The 19219-nt window shown below is 37.2% G+C and overlaps 1 protein-coding gene across 3 annotated transcripts in view; it reads right to left on the bottom strand.

Annotated features, from left to right (window-relative positions):
- The window catches only part of SCFD2 (sec1 family domain containing 2), a 161936-nt gene that overhangs the window by 117202 nt on the left and 25515 nt on the right, over window positions 1-19219 (bottom strand). For 2 of the 3 annotated variants that reach the window (XM_015862315.3, XM_085545428.1), the window contains exons 3-4: window positions 18670-18797; window positions 5106-5281 (exon numbers count right to left, since the gene is read on the bottom strand). In XM_015862315.3, the coding sequence (XP_015717801.1) occupies window positions 5106-5281; window positions 18670-18797 (304 nt within the window). The remainder of the gene's footprint in view (window positions 1-5105; window positions 5282-18669; window positions 18798-19219) is intronic. The other variant, XM_015862316.3, reaches the window with a different exon arrangement.

Below are 19219 nucleotides of genomic sequence, written 5' to 3'. Positions count from 1 at the left end.
AGTTCACATGTTCTGGAAATTACTCCCAGTTTAAACGGGAACCTATCAAACCATAAGAACTTACTGTAAATAATTTGGAGGCTTAAGCAGACACTTGCTTGAGGACAGTTGTCTTCTTCAGAAGCCATCAACAAATTATACTTGATCCTCTAGTTGTGTAAGACAGGATGGGTATCAGAGTCCAAACTGCACACTCAACATAAAATACCAAATTCCAGAGGACGACCTTTGCTGTCGACATGGTGCTATGCAAGACTCCCACCAGGGCAATTCATTCCATATGTAGCTTTATGTTAAGAAGTGACTGATCTAACTTAAAGGTGTTTTTCCCCCCCTCTAAATAGTATCTCTAATTACAGACCATTAATATCATAGATCTTCTTGTCAAATGCTGTTAAATATCTCTTCTAAAAAGATTTATTGACCAACATTGTAGGCCACCAGAGAGACAATTCATTGAACTGAATTGAGCTACGTAGTTATAAATTACACATCAACTAAAGCAATGTAAGTAATAATAACAAGGAATGTCACTGATCTTAATCTATACAATGCAAAAACGAAGCTCCCACTACAGCTGAGCTATGAATTACTTTTGCAGGGCAAGAGCAATTAATCCAAAAGCTTTTGTATTTCCCCTCTGCTCTGTATCAAGCTGCTTGATTCAACAGCCCTGAAGCCTATTCTTCAGCTTTTAGCTTATACCAGTTTAGAGTTAATAAACCATCCTCTAGAAAAATCTAGAGGTCTTAAACTTACAGTGAGTTCTGGACAGAGAAGATCTGCAAGATGGTGCCTTACAGCTTCCAAACCTCTTGGCAGCATCCTGCACATGCATGCTTATATGAACAACACTTAACATATTGTGAAATATCCAAAAGTGCAAGTAAATAGTAATGTCACCTTGGTTAAATAACACTTCATGCCTACCCTGCATTTATAAGAGATAGTAAAAGAAATCATAGCACAGGATATAATGGTTATCAACACCCATGCAGTTACATCTTGCTACTGAAACACTAATAGCAATTTAACATACTCAGCTGTATTGCATCTTTTTTTTTCCACTTCTCTTCTGAGTTTGCACTCTAATATTCATGGGAAAAGAAATGATGTCATTTTATTAACCTCATAACCACTTTAAGCCAACAGAAAAATAAAAACATTGGAATGACCAGCTGGCATGAAGTTTCTGTTTCTCTTAAAAACAAGCCTGTATCTTCTGTTTCTCATCTCACTACAGACACATAAAAGTCTTCTAACAAATTTTACACTATCAAAAACAGCAAACAGAACAATACTAAACCTCTTGTATTTGAAAATTTAAACACGAAAGTAGGATGTCCATGTATCTCCAGGAGCTATCCACGTAAGCATGTGTACACAGCTTCCACTATCATAGTATTTGACCTACTTAAATTATAACAAGGTGCCAATAAAAACTCCAGAGACCTTTTGCTAAAGTTTTACAGTGTCCTCTTTCTTGAAATATTGTGGCTTTGAAAAACAAAAAAACACAAATCAATCAGAAAAGAAAAGAAGCTGTAATTTATTTTTTTAAGAAGTCACTAATTCTTCTATTAAAAATAATTAAATTAACTGTAGAAGGCAATATCTTTGATAGATATTCCACATATTCTATATTGAATTCATATTTAAGAAAGAATTTGATACCAAAATACATGGCAGCTCATCTTGTAATCATTGTTTGCAAATCATTAAATAGGCATTTACACTAGAACTTTCTATTATGGGATCTAAACAACACTCACAAGAACTGGCAGTTTAAATCTATTCAGCTTAATAGAAAGGTTTGTATTTAAAATGCACAGCAGGCAATTACTTGAGGAGAAGACATAAAAGATCCTTGGATGGCATGCAGTATCAGGTGACAGAACTAAAAGCAGAATTTGCTGCCACAGAGAAATGATGGCACTAAGAGGAAACTTCACTGTGAACGAATATCTTTGCTCATGGCAACCTACAAAATTTTGTAATCAAATTAAATTCTCCCTGTCTCACTGCAGAGTACAGTAGCAGAATTTCAAACTGCTTAGAGAACTGTATTTTCCTCCCAAAGAAAATATATGGACAAATGGAAAGAAAACCTTAAGAGAAGGAAAATACTATGAGGTAGGATACCTTCTTGATAATAAGGGCATTCTGTTTTAATTCACAGAACATTTAAAACTTCTGTGTAAGAAAAGCTGCATCGCGCAGAGGTAGAACACTAAAACAGTGAAAACTAAGAGAAAAGATGGAACATCCTGATACAATTCTGCTAACCCAGCACAGGAATCACTTCCCCTTGAGATCAAGGCCATAATCCCATTTAAATCCAATTCCACTCTCCGACCATTTATCCATTCCATTTAAGTAGAAAACAAATCTATATCAAGTAAGTAGATGCACCAACTTTCAGTGGATTTCTAGTCAAAACCAAACTTTCTTGTTGGGACACGTATAAATAAATCATGGGTCTAAAACTGTAGTTACAGACCTTATATTATGATAAAATACTGGAAACAGGCTGCTTCTTGCCTCTACCAGGCCATTTTTAGAACTGAGTACCTGCAACATTCACAGAAAGCAAAGATGTTCACATGAGAAGGAAAATGGAAGAGGTTATTCAATGCAAGAGATTAAAGCATTAACACAGCGATGTGGGTTTTCTGAAAAGCACAGTGTGGATTAAGCAGAGAATCAGAAGGCCACTCAGAACGGTTCAATAATGAGAGAAATGCCAAAAAGACGTAAATCTATTTTTCTAGGGAATCTGAGAATCCTAACTGGCTGTTTACAATGGGCTGTCTTCTCTGGCATCAGCTGAAGTCTGGCATGCATCCATAAGGGAAAAGTCTAGAATCTCTACATTGCCCAAAGTCTAATAATATTTTTCCCAGTAGACCTTTCACATCTTCTATGCAGTTCCAATACAGGATAGCAACAGTACTACAGTCATGTTGAAACAATTCCTTCATACTAAGGATTCTTTTAAGGTTTATTATTTTATGCTGTCTGAGATATAACAATTCCACTAAAGAATTTCTCAGCAGTCCTGTTGGAGTACACTGCCATAGCACCAAATGTAGAGCAGAGCGCTCAAGCCAACCATTCACAACATAACATTACAGTTTGGTTTTTTAAATAAAACTTTCTCTGCAATCTTCTGGGTCTCTCAGTATTCTGTTCTTTCTACAAGAGCCTGTCAACAGATCAGAGACAGGCCACATGCTCAAAAACAAATCATACATCTCAGACTTCATCTTCAAAATAGACCCAAATACATGCTGTACAGATTGTGTAATTCAAAGTAATTGCTGTTTGAACTACTGAAAATGAGTATGTCTTAAGCAACAATTACGTTTGCTCAGACAGTTTGCTTTGGCTAACGTATTTTACCTTAATATGATGTGTGGAAGGCTGGGGCTATAATCCAAGGCCGTGTATGATTTTGAGAGTGCTTGTTATACATTTCTTCTTTTATGAAATATATAGCTTGGTTGTTTCTTACCTCTCTGTTCTTCCACTCCCTGATGATTTAAGGCATGTTTTTATTTTTTATCTTATTTTTTACAGGCAGTTGCCTGTTGTGAAAACAACGCTGAGCTTGCAGCTTTATTTTGATTTTAACACTGGACTGGTTTTAAGATGGAACTTATCTTCTGAGAAGAGCTATGCAACACAATTCATTGCAAGAGAAGGAAAGGGACTATGGGCTATGAAATCTCATGCTCCACCACCCAGAAAAAAAAAAAACAAAGAATGGCAGCAATCATTTCTTCACTATACAGTGTTGCACATGTTACTCAAAATAATTCAGTCATAGCAAAGAAAAACATTTGTGGTTTGTTAATTTTTGTTTGTCTTTTTACAAAATATTTTTGTTATTAAGGTAGACAGGAGCTTGCTATTAAAAGTTTTGTATCTTTTGCCTCCCTCCCACTCCACTAAATGCCATAAACATTCATTGATCAGAAGGCTATAAAGCACAGGCTGGGACTTCCAAACAAACCAGGGATTACTTCCTTCTGACAGAGATCATGCAGCAGGTTGAGCTGTCAGTTGTTTCAAATGTCAAGAAAAAGGGGTAATAAATTTATACAAATATTTTTTGTTGAAGTCCAAACCATACATTTCACTTAAGGCTGATTCCAACTTCACTAAAATCTACCTCATGAGGAATTATCTTCCACTAAGATTTAAGGAAATGGTTCCTCTAAAACCAACATAAGCGCAGAAGAAAAAAAGCACAGTGAGGAAAGCACTGAGCTTCTGGTCTCAGTAAAAATTAACACCTATGTTCTTGGAAAAAAATCCTCCTTTTTTCCCAGATGTTTCCAAAAGTTAGTAGCATAGAGTTTGAAATACCACTAGCTCTTAACTTCCTGAGAGAAATCCACATGTAAAAGAAAAGGGTATGTCAACAGTACTGTCACTACCAACAGGATGCCTTAAAAAGATGTCTGCGGGAGAAGCAGAGAGCAGATGTTTGTGAGTGAAAGTATCCTTACTTTCTTGTGTAGGGAATTTCCTACTAAGTTTTTACCTGCTTGGTCAAGCTCCACCCCTTCCGGGAGCACAGCTGAATTACCTTCACCTGTGCAACCACAGCTGACCCATCACATGCCTCAGATGGTTAATCAGAGGTTCAGGCTGTGATCAACAGTTTCCTTTACATGTGGTATTTCAAATACATACAAAACAATCATCCAATTTGGATTATTCAAGGGTTTGACTTTTCATTTCCAAAATTACTCCTAGACAAGACTATAAAAGATTAACTATGTACGTTCCTGTTCTTTTTCTATGTTAACAACAAAGGACAGCTTTTTAATGATGCATCCTGCAAAGCCCATTAAAAAAAAAAAAAAAACAAGCTACAAAATTCAATAGGAATTTATATATATTACTTGAGGAAAAGACATAAAAGATCCTTGGATGCCACGCAGTATCAGGTGACAGAACTAAAAGCAGAATTTGCTGCCACAGAGAAATGATGGCACTAAGAGGAAACTAATATATATATATATGTATATATAATTAAAACATTTTTACTTAAGTAAAATAAATAAATAAATAAATAACAATAACACGGTATGTACCTGCAGAAGTAATCTCTCAAAGGCTAGGAAGTTGTCCCATTTGGAAATCTGAGGGTGTTTCAAAGTCTGAACTGCAGCCAGGACAAGCTGTAGAAGACCACAATGATTCTCCAAAGCTTTGAAATTATTTTTGAAAAGTTGTACATAGGAGCTGAGCTGTTCTGGGGTGACTCTACCTGTGGAAAGCAAAATAGGACATAGCATTTAGCAGCGACAAATACTGACAGCACCACATGTGAACCTAGATTTTTTACAATTATAGTTTATCAGTTATAGAGAAGTAAAATCTTTCTGTGTTATAGTCAAGATCCTAGCTCTATTGCAGTCGCTGGGAGCTTTAGGGAGCAGAAATATGTTAGGATACTTCATACATGAATTACGGGTTAAGATACATGATATGGCAGGTATTTAGCAATATATAATAGATGTAATACCATCCTCTGTTTTCAAACATATAAGAAGACTCATTTAAGCAAGGGCAATGACCTGACCACTACTTCTAAATAACGGCTAATATTTCTACAATATCTCTATTTTTTATCACAAGTCCAAAGAGAATTCGTCAATTTGTCTTCAAAAATAAATAAAAATTAAATTAAATTAAATTAAAGGACAGAAGGACATAAAGGGGGTCATTCTGGCTACACAAACAACATACAATCAACAGTTTTACCATCTAACATTAAAATATCAGGCAAATTGCAAATAATTGGAATTTTGCATTAGAAGTAACATCATGCCTGCTCCAAGGATAAAGGGACACTGATTCTAGTCTGCTAACTTAGGCTGTGGGAGGAAAGTCTGTGGTGTGTCCTTAGGAAAATTATCACAGACAATCACATGTGCCTTCAATACGCAAGGAAAAATGGTGTTAAAGCACCATCCTAATTGCAAGTCTGGACCACAGACCAGTCCTGGGCTGCTTCCTGGTTTCTCGTAGCCACTGCCAATAAAGAGTCATCACTGTCAAACAAAGCAGAACTAAAGAGAAGAGGCAAGCAACATGGAGCAAGGAGAATCCGTTAACTTAGCAGAATGAGCTTGAGCGCCAGGAAGGCCATAGGCTGAAGTGTTTCATTGGCTTGCGCTAGTCTCATCATTTTATTTGGTATTTTTCCATAAAGGAACGATCTGGTAAGACTAACACTGTGTTTCGTCTCTGCATTTGGTTATATCATCAGTTTACAAAATTTTTCATTTGCCTCCATCTTTTCTGTATCAGACACACAGTGGAAAAAGAAAAATGACTCCACCAGTGCATCAGTGTTGAAAGTGCTTTCTCTTAGCTCCAGAGATACCACTGGCAGCCTTTTGAGGAACATTTAGATTAGGGAAAGCTGCTAAATAAAACAAAAACACACAGAGTATTTATGTGAATTTTAATGGAGAGCATCAAACCAAAAAGTCAGCAAATTAAGACACAAATCAAACTGACACCACTCAGTAGGCCTGAGAGCTGACAAAAGGCTTCTACAGTTAGTCCACATAGGCTAAAACAGCAACCGCAGCCATGTGTGTTTTTAGACTAAACATCGGAGCTTTCAGACGTGTTTTATTTCTTGTAAAGCTGTGTCAGGCAGATTTACATGGTGATTTGAAAATGTCAGCCCATGGTGCCTTGCAGCATACCTTTGATAATGACTGCACTGTTACCTTTAGCAGTCATGATATATAGTGGCAGATTCAAGAAATGTAAAAATGATAGCTTGCTTCAACTGGGAAAACATGAAGTGTCCTCATATAAAACAGTAAAACAGGAGGGCTTTTGAGTTTGATTTCATTTTTTATTATTAATTCTTTTTGTAACAATTTTGGTCTGTATAGTTCCCTCGTGAAAGTGAATCCAGATGCACCACTGGATCAGCATCATTTTAGAAAAACAATGAAAAACCTTCCCACCCTAGGAGTATCACCAAAAGAAAGTCCAAAACAAATGTAAACATAAGTGAAACCCTGACCTTAGTAAGTCATTAACAAAACATAATGGCATTGAGGAGTCCAACATCTCATCTGTAACATGTAAAATATTAATGGAAGGACTCAGATCCTTGGTTCAAGAGCTCCAGCCAATTTCTGCACAGCAGTTTCCCTGGACAGCTATATGCCTGTTGCATATAACTATTCCAGTAGAACAGGAATTTAGAAAAGTTATTGGTGGTACTCAACAAATAAATGAGTTTTCCTGGGGCCTAAATCCTCATCACCTTCCCCACTGCTTGCTCACAGAGGGAGATTTCAGCACAAGGCCAACAACAAAGTTAAATCTAATCCCAACCCAATCAGACTTTTATTTATTTTTTAAAGCCCCTCTGCTCTTTCAAGTCCTTTTGTCTTACAGCATAGCAGAAAACTCCTATAAATTCACAAGGAGATAGATGACAACTACATATTTGTATATCGAGTGTTCTTTTGTTTTTCTAAAGCGAATCCAGAGATTCACATAAAGAAGATGGCAACTATCAGAAAGAGTGACAACAGCATTATCTTGCCTTGCACCATACTCTCCTTCACACTCTGTCATGGTCATGCTCTGCTCCACAGTACTACACCTATGCAGAGGTCAAGTCTGTGTAGAGGTTTCACTCATGAGTACTACTTTACGTGGCAAAGCAGTTGCTCATTTTTTACCTCCTTCTTGCAGGAAGAAAGAGAAGTATGACCTCAGCTTCCCCCAGGGATATAGGAGTGCTGATAATCTTCCTTGCACAAACACCAAGAATTCCACACTGTCTAGGAAGTAACCTTTACCATTAGAATAGCATAGGAAATGAAACTGGACGCTATAAGCAGTCATCTGGATGTCTGGAAGTCAAAATAACCCAACACAGTGGGCTACGTACCAGGCTCACTACTGAAGAGCCAGTTCTGCCCAAGAAACACTGAGAATGAGCATATGGAAGCAGCTCTGTACTTAAGCAGTTTGATAAACTGTGCATAAAATAGAAGAAATATATATATATATAGTAACTGAGATTGTTTTAGATTTACTGATAGAGACTGGAAAAGTTAGTAATATGAAGACAGCACTCAGATAAGCTGAAAGATAGACAATTATTGTATGATTTTAACTGAGTTTTAATTTGAGCTAACTTGGCTTAAATTGAATAATAAAAAAGGAAACCTCCCCCCAGAAAGTAGGATTAGGCACTAGGAAACAGGGAAAGAAATTGAGCTCATTTAGAACATGTACATGAAATCAGATAGACCAAAAAATTTTACATAGAAAGACTTTATTATTTGAATAATAAAGAAAATAAGGAGTTGGCTTCCTGTGGCATTATGCAATGATCAAGATATGAGCAATAAGTAAGTTAGCTATTCTGCCCTGGTTTTCATACCACAGTGCCAAACACAGTGGGAAAATGACCCACAACTATGAGATAGTTTCAACAAAGTTGCCATATTAGAACTGAAAAAATAAGCAGGTGAACTGAAGCAAGTTTTGAAACAAGCTGCACATAGAACAAATGGCCATTGATAAGACTGGTAATAAGTCCACCACAACAACTAGACCAGAAACAATAAAAGTCATATTTATATTTAAGGAATGGTGAAAAATAGCTGCCTTACAGGTTTGAGGACACAAACATGTTTAATGGGAGAAAGACCAGGATCTGACTGAAGTCTGTTTCTGAGTAGCTGGAGTAGCTTGAGCGGAATGGAAAGACTTTAACCTCAGAAGTTAAACAGAAAGTTAACTAGACAAGCCACATATGTAGACATGAAGACAATTCCACAGTATGACTTTTTTCCATCTTAAATTAACACTGCAGTCTATATACTGTAATGCAGGCATCACTTCAAGAAAATAATTATTTTTCAAGACAGATTTACCAGTAGATTTTTAAAATTCAGAATCCCAAAGCGGTGGGTTTTTTTTAAACAAGATTTATGGATTACAAGGTGTCTAAAGAGCAAAGGTCAAAAATATCAATGCACTCTTGCAAACATACAGTCCTTATTTTTTCATCTAGCACTTCGTTAATTATCTCCATTGGGACAAGTAAAGATGAAAGTACATTTTGTGACCAATTGAATAAATAAGTGGATGCTTTTCCAAGACTACAGGAATCGCCAAATACACATAGCTTTAAACTTAGTTCAATCTAATGCAAGAACACAGTCTGACTTTCACTGGCTGGAGCACTTTGCTGAGGTCCATTTTTCACTTGACAGAACCACGATGAATAAGAAAATAACTTGGAATTCACAGACTAGCTGAAAAAATCCAGATAAATTGTTTTCCTCATCCATAATCTTAGAAATATAGACCTGTCTCTCCCAGTAGCTTTCCTCTAATCACATCCAATGCCAGATACTTCTAAGGAATGTAATAATATCGTGAAATCCATGAGGCAACAGTACTGCCAAGGGAGTTGGATATTTTGCAAACTAAGTGAGAGCAATTTAGTAGGACAGATGACGCCCCTTAAGTCTCCGTGTTGGTGTAATTTCCAGATGTTATTCTTATTAAATCAACATGTTTTTGTACTTCTTAGGAAGTTTCGGTAACACTCTTTAAGATTAAGTACCATAAAAACAATTCAATCTTAGTTTTTGGTTAGTTATTAATTTCAAAAGTCACCCAGTTCTTACATTACTAATAAAGAAGAGAAGAACACCAACTACTCCCTAGCTTTTTGGAGAGATGAAAAGGGGGATACTGCTTGGCTGACTTCTTCAGAGTAAAGCTCTGGACACTAAGAGCACTCAACCTTGTAGCAGACTGAAAGCAGATGTGACAGGTTTATTTCTAGCAGCATATGCTCATCTCCCAAGAAAACAAACCAATCTGCTCTTGGTTTGACAGTCACCTGTAAGCCTCCTCCCCTCCTTAGTTGCAAGAGCAGCAGCACAATGGAAGATCTAACATTTTTTGTATCACTATGCTGAAGGATGGATGGAACTAGAAACCTCCTTCCTTCCACACATACATACACAGTACTCAAATTAGCTTACTCTTGACTAAATATGTATCATGATCATAAATGTTGCCTCATTTTTCACCTCTTTTACTGCATTAATAAACACAGAACACTAGGTCGTGCCCCAGCAAGAGAGTCACCAGCTCTGAGAAACAGTAACCCTTGAAAACAGTAGTTCACTGCAATCATAAAGTAACTTTAAATCTGCAGATTTGGTTGCATCATCTCCTGGATGCTCTAAACCTCTCACAAATAAAGAACTGGCTTATGTGTCCTAAAATTATATGCCCAAAGGATTCCAGGTGGCTTGTACACGTCCTCATTTAGCACTAAGACATATGTTTTCAGACACTGAATACTTCACTGTGTTCTTGGCTTGTTGTCCCAGACAAAGGGAGGTTGTTGTTCATTGGTAGGTTATTCAAAAGGACTGATTATTTCTCTTATGACCTCTGAAAGACTTGAATAGCTGAGAATACCCTAACGATCACTTTGGGTGGGAAGCAAATAAAAATAGATGGAAAACATGATGATGTATGAGTACATACATATGTAACTCAACTTGTCTTCATGTAAATAGTTCTTCTTTGCAAGACTGAATCATCAAGTTTACAGTTATGATGGAAAAACAGCAATGAGCAAGCCACCCAGTTTTACTGTACAGCCATGTCCCACTTAAAGTGTAATGCTCAATGGTATTTGCAAGCACACTAGCATATAATATATATTCATATCCTTTGCCATGTGCTGCTCTCAGTGATAGTTTGTTCCTTTAGTTCTAGACCTCTTCCAGCTACTTCAAGTTTGTTCTCTTTTATTCCTTTCTTTTTCACTTGTCAGCTCTTTTTTAACATTAATTCTGAAGTCCTTTCTGTCATCTTGTAGGACGCACAAAACACAGTGCAGAACCCACAACTGCCACAGAGATTCAGCAAAACCTTGGTGCCACATGGCTTTGTTGCATGCCAAGCACACACTGGAACTGGTGTTTCCCCACCCCATATATCCAGGAGCTCTCTTGCTTAGCTAAAACAGTCATTATGGTTGATCTGAGAAAAAAACAACCCAAAAAGCAATGGAATAAATCTTAGCAGAGAACAGAAGACATCAGTTTAACTGCTTCTTTTCAGGGGGCTGCATCACTATTCAGTAACTTCAAAAGTTTTATCTTTACATATGTGTGTATATATGTATATACATATATATAATCAGCTTGTTTCTCCATAGCAGGATCTAACTGTATACCTACTGCTGACTAACAAGCAGTCAAAAACTCAGAGAAGCATTTCAGCTTTTCCTGAACAATTTGGTTTGTTCAATGTAAAAGTTGTTCATTTAGACAAATGTTAGAAACACCATGACTTAATAGAGATTTACTTCTCAGAAAGGGTGGTCAGGCAGTGGAATGGACTACCCAGGAAGGTGGTGGAGTCACCAACCCTGGGGGTGTTCAAGGAACGACTGGATGTTGTGTTGAGGGACGTGGTTTAGTGGGAGCTATTGGTAATAGGTGAACGGCTGGACTGGATGATCTTGTAGGTCTTTTCCAACCTTGGTGATTCTATGATTCTATGATTCCAGACAATTAAGTATTGTTACTTACAATACTTACAAGTAATTTCCTTTTCACTTAAGGGTATATATCTTGTAAATGAACATTGTTATTGATTTCTTACGTTAAAGCCTTGTGCCAAAACTTCAAAAAAGTTTATCCATACATTAATGTTTCCTTCTGCTGCACACATCTTATCAATTCTCTACAGTAAGACCAGACTGAAGTAACTTTTCACAACACTTATATAAAGTCAAAAAGGTTTCACAAAGTTGATATATGCCTTGCAGTATTACATTAGCAAAGAACATAAACAATGAAATGATATATTTGCAAGAGTAACACATTTCTGTTTTCTTCAAAATTTTTCATGATTATCTCCAATTTTAATCACAATCAGACACAGAAGGAGACCTGGCCACAAGTTAAACTTAAGCATTTGAGTTGACTATCTACACCAAAAACCAAAATGAAAGAAAACAAACCAAAAAGAGACTTTATTCAAAAATTCCAGACACATAGAAAGTACATTGTGACCACAATCCCTACATATATATATACATATACATGTATATATATTATGTGTATATATATATATATATATATATATATATAATACTAAGGTCAGCCAAATAGTTCTCCATCCATGTGCCAAGTGTAACTGAATCAAAGATAACGTACTACCTGAATATTTCTGTTTGTTATTATCACTCAGTCTCCTTCACTAGAGATGTTTCCCTTAACTAAGAGGCAAGATTTAACGACACCAAGACCCACAACAAAACCATTTCCATAAGGAGTAACTGTTGTATTTGGAGAACCCAGGAGGGTTCCACATTCCCTATCATTCCCTTCATATCAACAATTAAAAGGAAAATACGGTTTTTCAAGGTACATTTTCAACTAGGAAGTGTGAATTACACAAGTGTTTTATCATTTTTTTCTTTTTCTTAGCATTAAACTTACGTAACTGCCCATAGGATAGCCTCTCATCTCTATCTATTTCCAATATTTGCTCAAAGTAAAAAAAAAAAATAAATAAATTTAAAAAAAGAAAATTATCATTTGTTAGCACAGTACCTTAACATTTGGGACAGAGGATTTTCCAGTTCTTTCTTTAAATACAGAGATGGCAGCACTCACTAAGAACACGTGTCATGGATGCTAGATACCAGCAAGCCTTTTGTCACATTCAGGATGCCATTTTGCACTAACTTTAAAGTAAACTGTTTAAAACCCTTTATTTAAAGTTTCCCTGTGTTTCTTCTATTTGCAACAGACTGATACTGATTCTGCAACCTAAATCCCTCTGAAGTTCAGAATGTGAGAGTCTGGCAGGTTGAATATGAAGCAGCAGTCAGGCCCTCGTGGCAGCAGAAGCAAACCCAGGAGGCACCAGCACAACAGGGAGAAGGACATCACACCTCACAGTTGCAGCTATTTTATGGTATGTTTGTTTTCTTGTTTAGTGCTGTCAAGGATCCTATCCTGTGTATTGAAAGGTAAGACTGAAAAAAAGAACTGGCATACCACTTTCCTTAATGAAGCATTTAGCTGTGAAAGGAGCATTATGTTTAGTGCAAAGAGTGTTCCTCAGCTGGTGATCCTTCTAAACAACACTATGCACCAATGCAGCATCACTTACTGACGAAAAGCAATCTGCTCCGCTTCTGAATCTCTTCATCTCAGCTATTTTATCACATATCCTCAAAAACAGAGAACTCCCTTGGCAGGAATATCTTAATCCATTCTGTTACATCTAGTTACAGAGACTACATGAAAAGTTCAGTTACTTAAAAAAAACACAGAAGAAAAAAAAAACCCACACAACCAGGTTGCTACATATTCTTTGCACATCCAGGGCTTGGAGCAACATCATTACTGTAGACTGGCAAAAGCCAAATGACTGTCAGAAGATGGAACTTTTTAGTTCAGTGAACACTGATTACTCTGATGAAACTGTGAACTTCATCCTAGTGCAAGGTGAAACATCCATAACATCAGTCTATTTCCACATTTGTATCTGGTGGTGACTATTCAGAATGACTACCTTTATTAAGTGTTATCAGGGAGAGCTTACCCCCTCTAAAATCAAAATCAAAGAGTGGTCATCCACTGTGAATGCAATGGTCTATAAGGAAGCCCCCACAAAGAGTCCAAAGCTTTTAGAAACACTTGAAACTCTTCAATGAAACATTTGCAGTCTAAGACCAAAAAAAGCCTTCCTGCCTCCAGGGGTGAGTGATGCAACAGCACATCTGCTGTATTGACCACCACTGAAACTAGAAACAATTACTACAGGTCAAGACCACACTTACAGCTGCACTACAAGGAGAAGTCAAGAACTCAGTACTGTAACAGGCTGTAAAATCAAATCTGCTTGGCTAGATAGCTCCCACACTGCAGAACTTCTGTTGCTTTGGATGAGGGGAAAAAAAGGGAAAAAATTATTCATGATTCACACTGTGCAACAAAAGGACTCCAGGGGAGTCCTGGAGTCCAACAAAAGGACTCCAGAGGAGCAGTCCCATCTTTTCCTGTGTTATTGACCTGAAGAGCACCAGTGAGCTACTGGAGGAGCACAGAGAGACTCACCATCAAGAATTTAGGACTCTGCAAACTAAACCAGGCCCATCTCAATCAAGTTGGTGCAGGAACCCTCCTGTCCCATGAGACCGCCTTCAGAAAGGCTTTGCCTTCTGCAGCTTGTTGTCCCAACATGCTTGAAGATGAGTTAAACAAAAGACAGAGGAATGTGCACAAACAACTCCAGAACCAGTCTACAACTTGATCCCTCTGCATCTCGGGCCACCCACATACTGAGAAGACCAGCTGTTACCCAGGTACCTATAACTTACCCTAATGTGTGCTGCAAAGGGATCTGAATGCTGCACAGACTGCTTTGAGGCCTATAATGCTCACCCACCTTCTCCTCCTTCATAAAGGCCTTAAATACAGCCTGCCATTGTCTCACTAGTTGTCTTTTGCACGGAATTGGCCTAATTATCTGGGGAGATATCAGTGCACCTATCTACTTCACCGTGACTCATTTTCTTTGCTGGTAGCTTTTATCCCTAGAGTTTATTCCAGGAACTGAATGGCACTGAATCTTGAATATTTTTACACTGATCTTGTCATGAATAAATAGTATGTTAAATGCCACTACAGTCCAGTGCAATTTCTTTTTTTTAAGAATTGTACATTTTGTATTCTTCACATGCTTTATATTTCTAGATAAGATATTCTCTTCCATTTATCTTTTCACATCAAAATGCTATTTCTTATCTCCATTGAAATTTAAGGATCTCCCTATTTCTACCCAAAAGTTTTACCATGCAGTTCACCCCACACACATTTGGCCGTTTGAGAGCTAAGGACCCTTCTTTATCTCACACATTCTGAGCTACTTGTATAGTGAGCCTGATTTTTGAAACTCTATTTCTACAATTTAAATAGAAAGAAACCAGAAGGCCTTTATTCTGTTATCAAGGTCTCATGTCACAGCACAAAGCACCTAACTTCTGTTGCTATACCGGTGTTTCATCTTTCAGTCTCCATATCAGTAAAGAGACACAATAAAAGACTTCAGGCTTGACTGAAATTTACCATGCTTTTTCCAAGCAGAAGAGCAAAGGTGTTTCTAAAACCACAGAGCATCTGTAGCAAGTTTTTTATTACTGCCAAAAGACTACACTAATAGCAAAGCTTTCAAGAGGAGATTCATGGATGATCACATTCAGAAGACAATTAAGATACGCATTAAAACTATAAAGAATGGAACTGGAAATAGAGGAGTAGAAAAAATAGCATCTTTCTGCTGCACTGCTAATCAGGCTGCTGCCTCAGAGTGAAACTCCTTGCAGTCACTTAATTTAAGAGCCAAGTACAAGCAATCTCTTTACTGTCTCACTTGAATCACTATAAAACTCAACAGAATGCCATTAAAATGATCTTCTGTAATGTCTTCCAACAAGCCTTACAAAAACAATTCTTTCAATAAAATAAAATGCCAGAGTTTTCATTATGCGGAAGTATTTTGACTTTATGTAAGTAGACTTCTAGCACAGGACAGCTCCACCTACTGTTTACATATAAACACACTGTTTTGGGAACTACAGATTGCTGAAAGGGTTAAGGATGTTCCCAAGACTTAGATTTATCAAAAACATGCCCACAGTAAGCAACACCAAGCAAACACTGCACAAAAGTCAATACTGACAGCATTAGATAATCTACCTTTCTTGAAGGTGATAGAAGAACACTTGTCCCACTTGATAACCTGAGTATAAGACTGTTTCAGCATAAGAAAAATTGCCGTTTATTTACAAATGCCACAGAGATGGTCTTACATTTGAATCTGCTCCAAGAGTCCATCCACAGAATTTTCCACAAAATGCTGCCAACTCTGCACTTCATATCTTCAGCTGACTTTCTTTCTACACTAAACTAATTTGAAATAGTTGACAGGACTTCCAGACTTTCCCCACTACTGCTTTGGTAGATACAACTAATATAAGGGATACGTGAATCAAGAACACCCGAAACCAGCAATCCAATCTACTCAGATCATAGAATCATAGAATCACCCAGATTGGAAAAGACCTTGAAGATCATCAAGTCCAACCACAGCCTAACCATAGTACCCTAACTCTAACAACCCTCTGCTAAATCATATATCTGAGCACCACATCCAAACAGCTCTTAAACACATCCAGGGATGGTGATTCAACCGCCTCTCTGGGGAGCCTATTCCAGTACTTAACAACCCTTTCTGTAAAGAAGTGTCTCCTAACATCCAACCTAAACTTGCCCTGGCACAACTTGAGGCCATTTCCCCTTGTAAAAGAAAAATATATATATAAGATTAAAAAAAATATAGCCAAAATTGTTGATTTCCTTCCTCAGAACTTATCTGTCCATGTCTGCTGCCTTTAAGGGAAGACAGAGGAATTCTCCATAGCCTAGAAGAGATATCTGTGGGAAGTGGGAGAAGATGATGTGCCCTCTTCAGCAACAGGTCTCTTCAAGAAAGCAAATGCTTAAGCTGTGGTTCCTCCTACAATTCATTAATCTCCTACCATGTGTAGCAAAGTATAGACAGAGCAAATCTGAAATGTACACCCATTATTTGCAGGGAAAGCATAGCAAATCTTTGTGACACTTCATATTAGGGCCATACATAATTCAGAAAACACTCCAAGCACCGGGAAAACCAGTGTGCCATCAAGGTTATGCAAAACCTGAGGTAAACTCGTAATAACTCAAATAAAAGCACAGAGTAGAAACACTGAAAGCATTTCCCCTCTTTTCAGCCAGAGCTGCCTCATAACACAGTCACTGCAGAAGCAAGCAGTGACTTTCAACTAAACGCAACAGCCAGAACCAGAGCAGTCCACAGAACAGTCTTCCTTGTCAGCAAAAGAAATCACTGATAAATAACTTCATTTCCAGCTTTTCTGACAGATTTAAGATGTTCTGTAGCACGACAGATGATAAATGAACATTAATGGTGCAGATCTGTTCTAATACATCATACTTAAACATGTCACTGGACAAAGTGACAACATGATGTGAATTTCAGCTAAAAAAATTAACTATTTTAGAATGAATTATGATTCCAATATAAAATAAGCAATTCACTAAGCAAAATTTCTATAGTGATTACTAAGTTAATAAATACTGATATTAATAATAACCAATATCTTTACTTTAACCTATATTGCATCCTCTGAACAAAATTACATCTCAAAAATGATAGCATCAGAATTTTGTTTCACCACCACCCATAAGATGTTTCTACACAGCACTACATAGAGTATCAGACATCTAGGCCACCATTAGATGAGTACCAGCTAACATGATTAAGAACCGAGGTTATTAGCCATGAATGGATACCATACAGAGAGTCCACATGGAAAGGGTGTCTGATCTAGTCATTCACGCAGAGAACTGAAGGTGGTAGACAGATCATTATGTCACAAGGATCAGAAGCAATCACTTTTAAGAAGAAGTTGAATTTCAACAACATAACTTTTTTTTTCAGAGGCATATGAAATGTAAAGACATTAAATGTTACTATGGTGAATAATCAAATACTTTATTAGAAAAAGTTTAAAGGCAGTTTTATTATTCACTGTGCCTCTTCTCCCTTAGGTTAATTTGCAATAACCCTCTCACAGCTGCTCCTTTTCCATTTCTTTAAAACAGTTTACAGAATTACTGTTGCACACATCTAGTATTTCTGATTAATAATCTAATAAATGTATGCTCTAGGTATTTGCAATATATGAAATGTTATAGCTGTTAAGAGTTCACAAGTTGGCTGTACATCTAATTTCTCCACAGGATCTTGGCGGAAGACTCTAGTTTGAGTTTGAGATAAATGCCTATTACTCTTATTCCATAAGGAATAAAAATAAGGTATAGAGCCATATAATTGTTTTAATAAGCCTAACTTTGCAGTCATTCTTGCAATTTTAACTAAATATAGCATACAGTTAGAACAATACACTAAAAAACTTATTGAAAGTAATTATTTATATTCTATATCTCTAATATTTTGAAGAATTTAGTTTTATCAGGTTTAAAAAGTGCCCAGACATGGTTTTCAGCTTAAACTCTCTTGATCCAGGCAGCCTTATTTCACATTAGCCTCACTACCAAGATAACATAATCAAATACAAGATCTGTACAGATTTCATCAGGCCAGTATCTACTTAAAACTTCTGCTCACCACAGACACATATCCTGCTGACTTCTTAAGAATACCCAAATTCTCATTCTTCACAGAACAAAGAGAAGCAACAGTGCTAAACAATTGCAACCCTTTGAAATCCTTCATCATAGAACTCCATTGCTTTGTAACTGTTAATCTTTTCATTGTCATTGCATTTAAAACATGACACGTGAGCTCTAGCAAACATTTGCTTCTTGTTTCCATATCAGGAAGATTTTGTAGTATCACAGTACACACCCCAAATCTGAGGGTGGGCATAGGCTTTCCCCAAAAGGGTTAAATGGAAGAAGAGCAGCTGTCACCTTCTGTGGTGTTACTACTGTGCAGGGAAAGGTACGCCACGCTACTCACCCATGCTCATTTTAATGGGTAAATTTTCTCTGCTTGCGGCCTCCACCAGGTGTCTCCTGGCCTCCATCACAGCTTCCTTCTGTTTGAGGTTCATGAAGGACTCCCAGAGAGCTTTGGCAGCTGGACTGCTATTAGAAAATGACAGGGTTACACTAAACACGGCTGGAATAATGGAATAAGCTTAAGACAACATTTATATTTTAACATGAGTGCTTCTACTTAGCAACTCTTCTGAGGTGGGCAAGATACAAGCAAAAGTAATGCAATATAAAGGCTTGTTTTTTCTTAGCAAAACAGCCGCTATCGTTTTACAAGAAAACACATAGAATTTCTTGCTACTAATTTTAAAGCATAAGAATCCACATGTAATAAACCAAAATAAGCACGTTAGCCCCTGTGTAAGCACTACTGTTCAACCATGGGTATATCAGAAACAGTCCAAAGGTCTTCAGTAGTCAAAAAATGTAAATGCAAAGGACAGTCTACAGATGGGCTGTGACATCCCTGTGAGAGTTTAAAGCCCCAGAGCAACACGTCCAGAGCTGAAGGC

Source organism: Coturnix japonica, chromosome 4 (genome assembly GCF_054131305.1).
Source record: "Coturnix japonica strain WE chromosome 4, WE-NBRP24, whole genome shotgun sequence".
In the NCBI taxonomy this organism is placed as follows: domain Eukaryota; kingdom Metazoa; phylum Chordata; class Aves; order Galliformes; family Phasianidae; genus Coturnix; species Coturnix japonica.
Note: the sequence above shows the minus strand (reverse complement) of the source record. Positions and strands in the feature narration are given on the sequence as shown.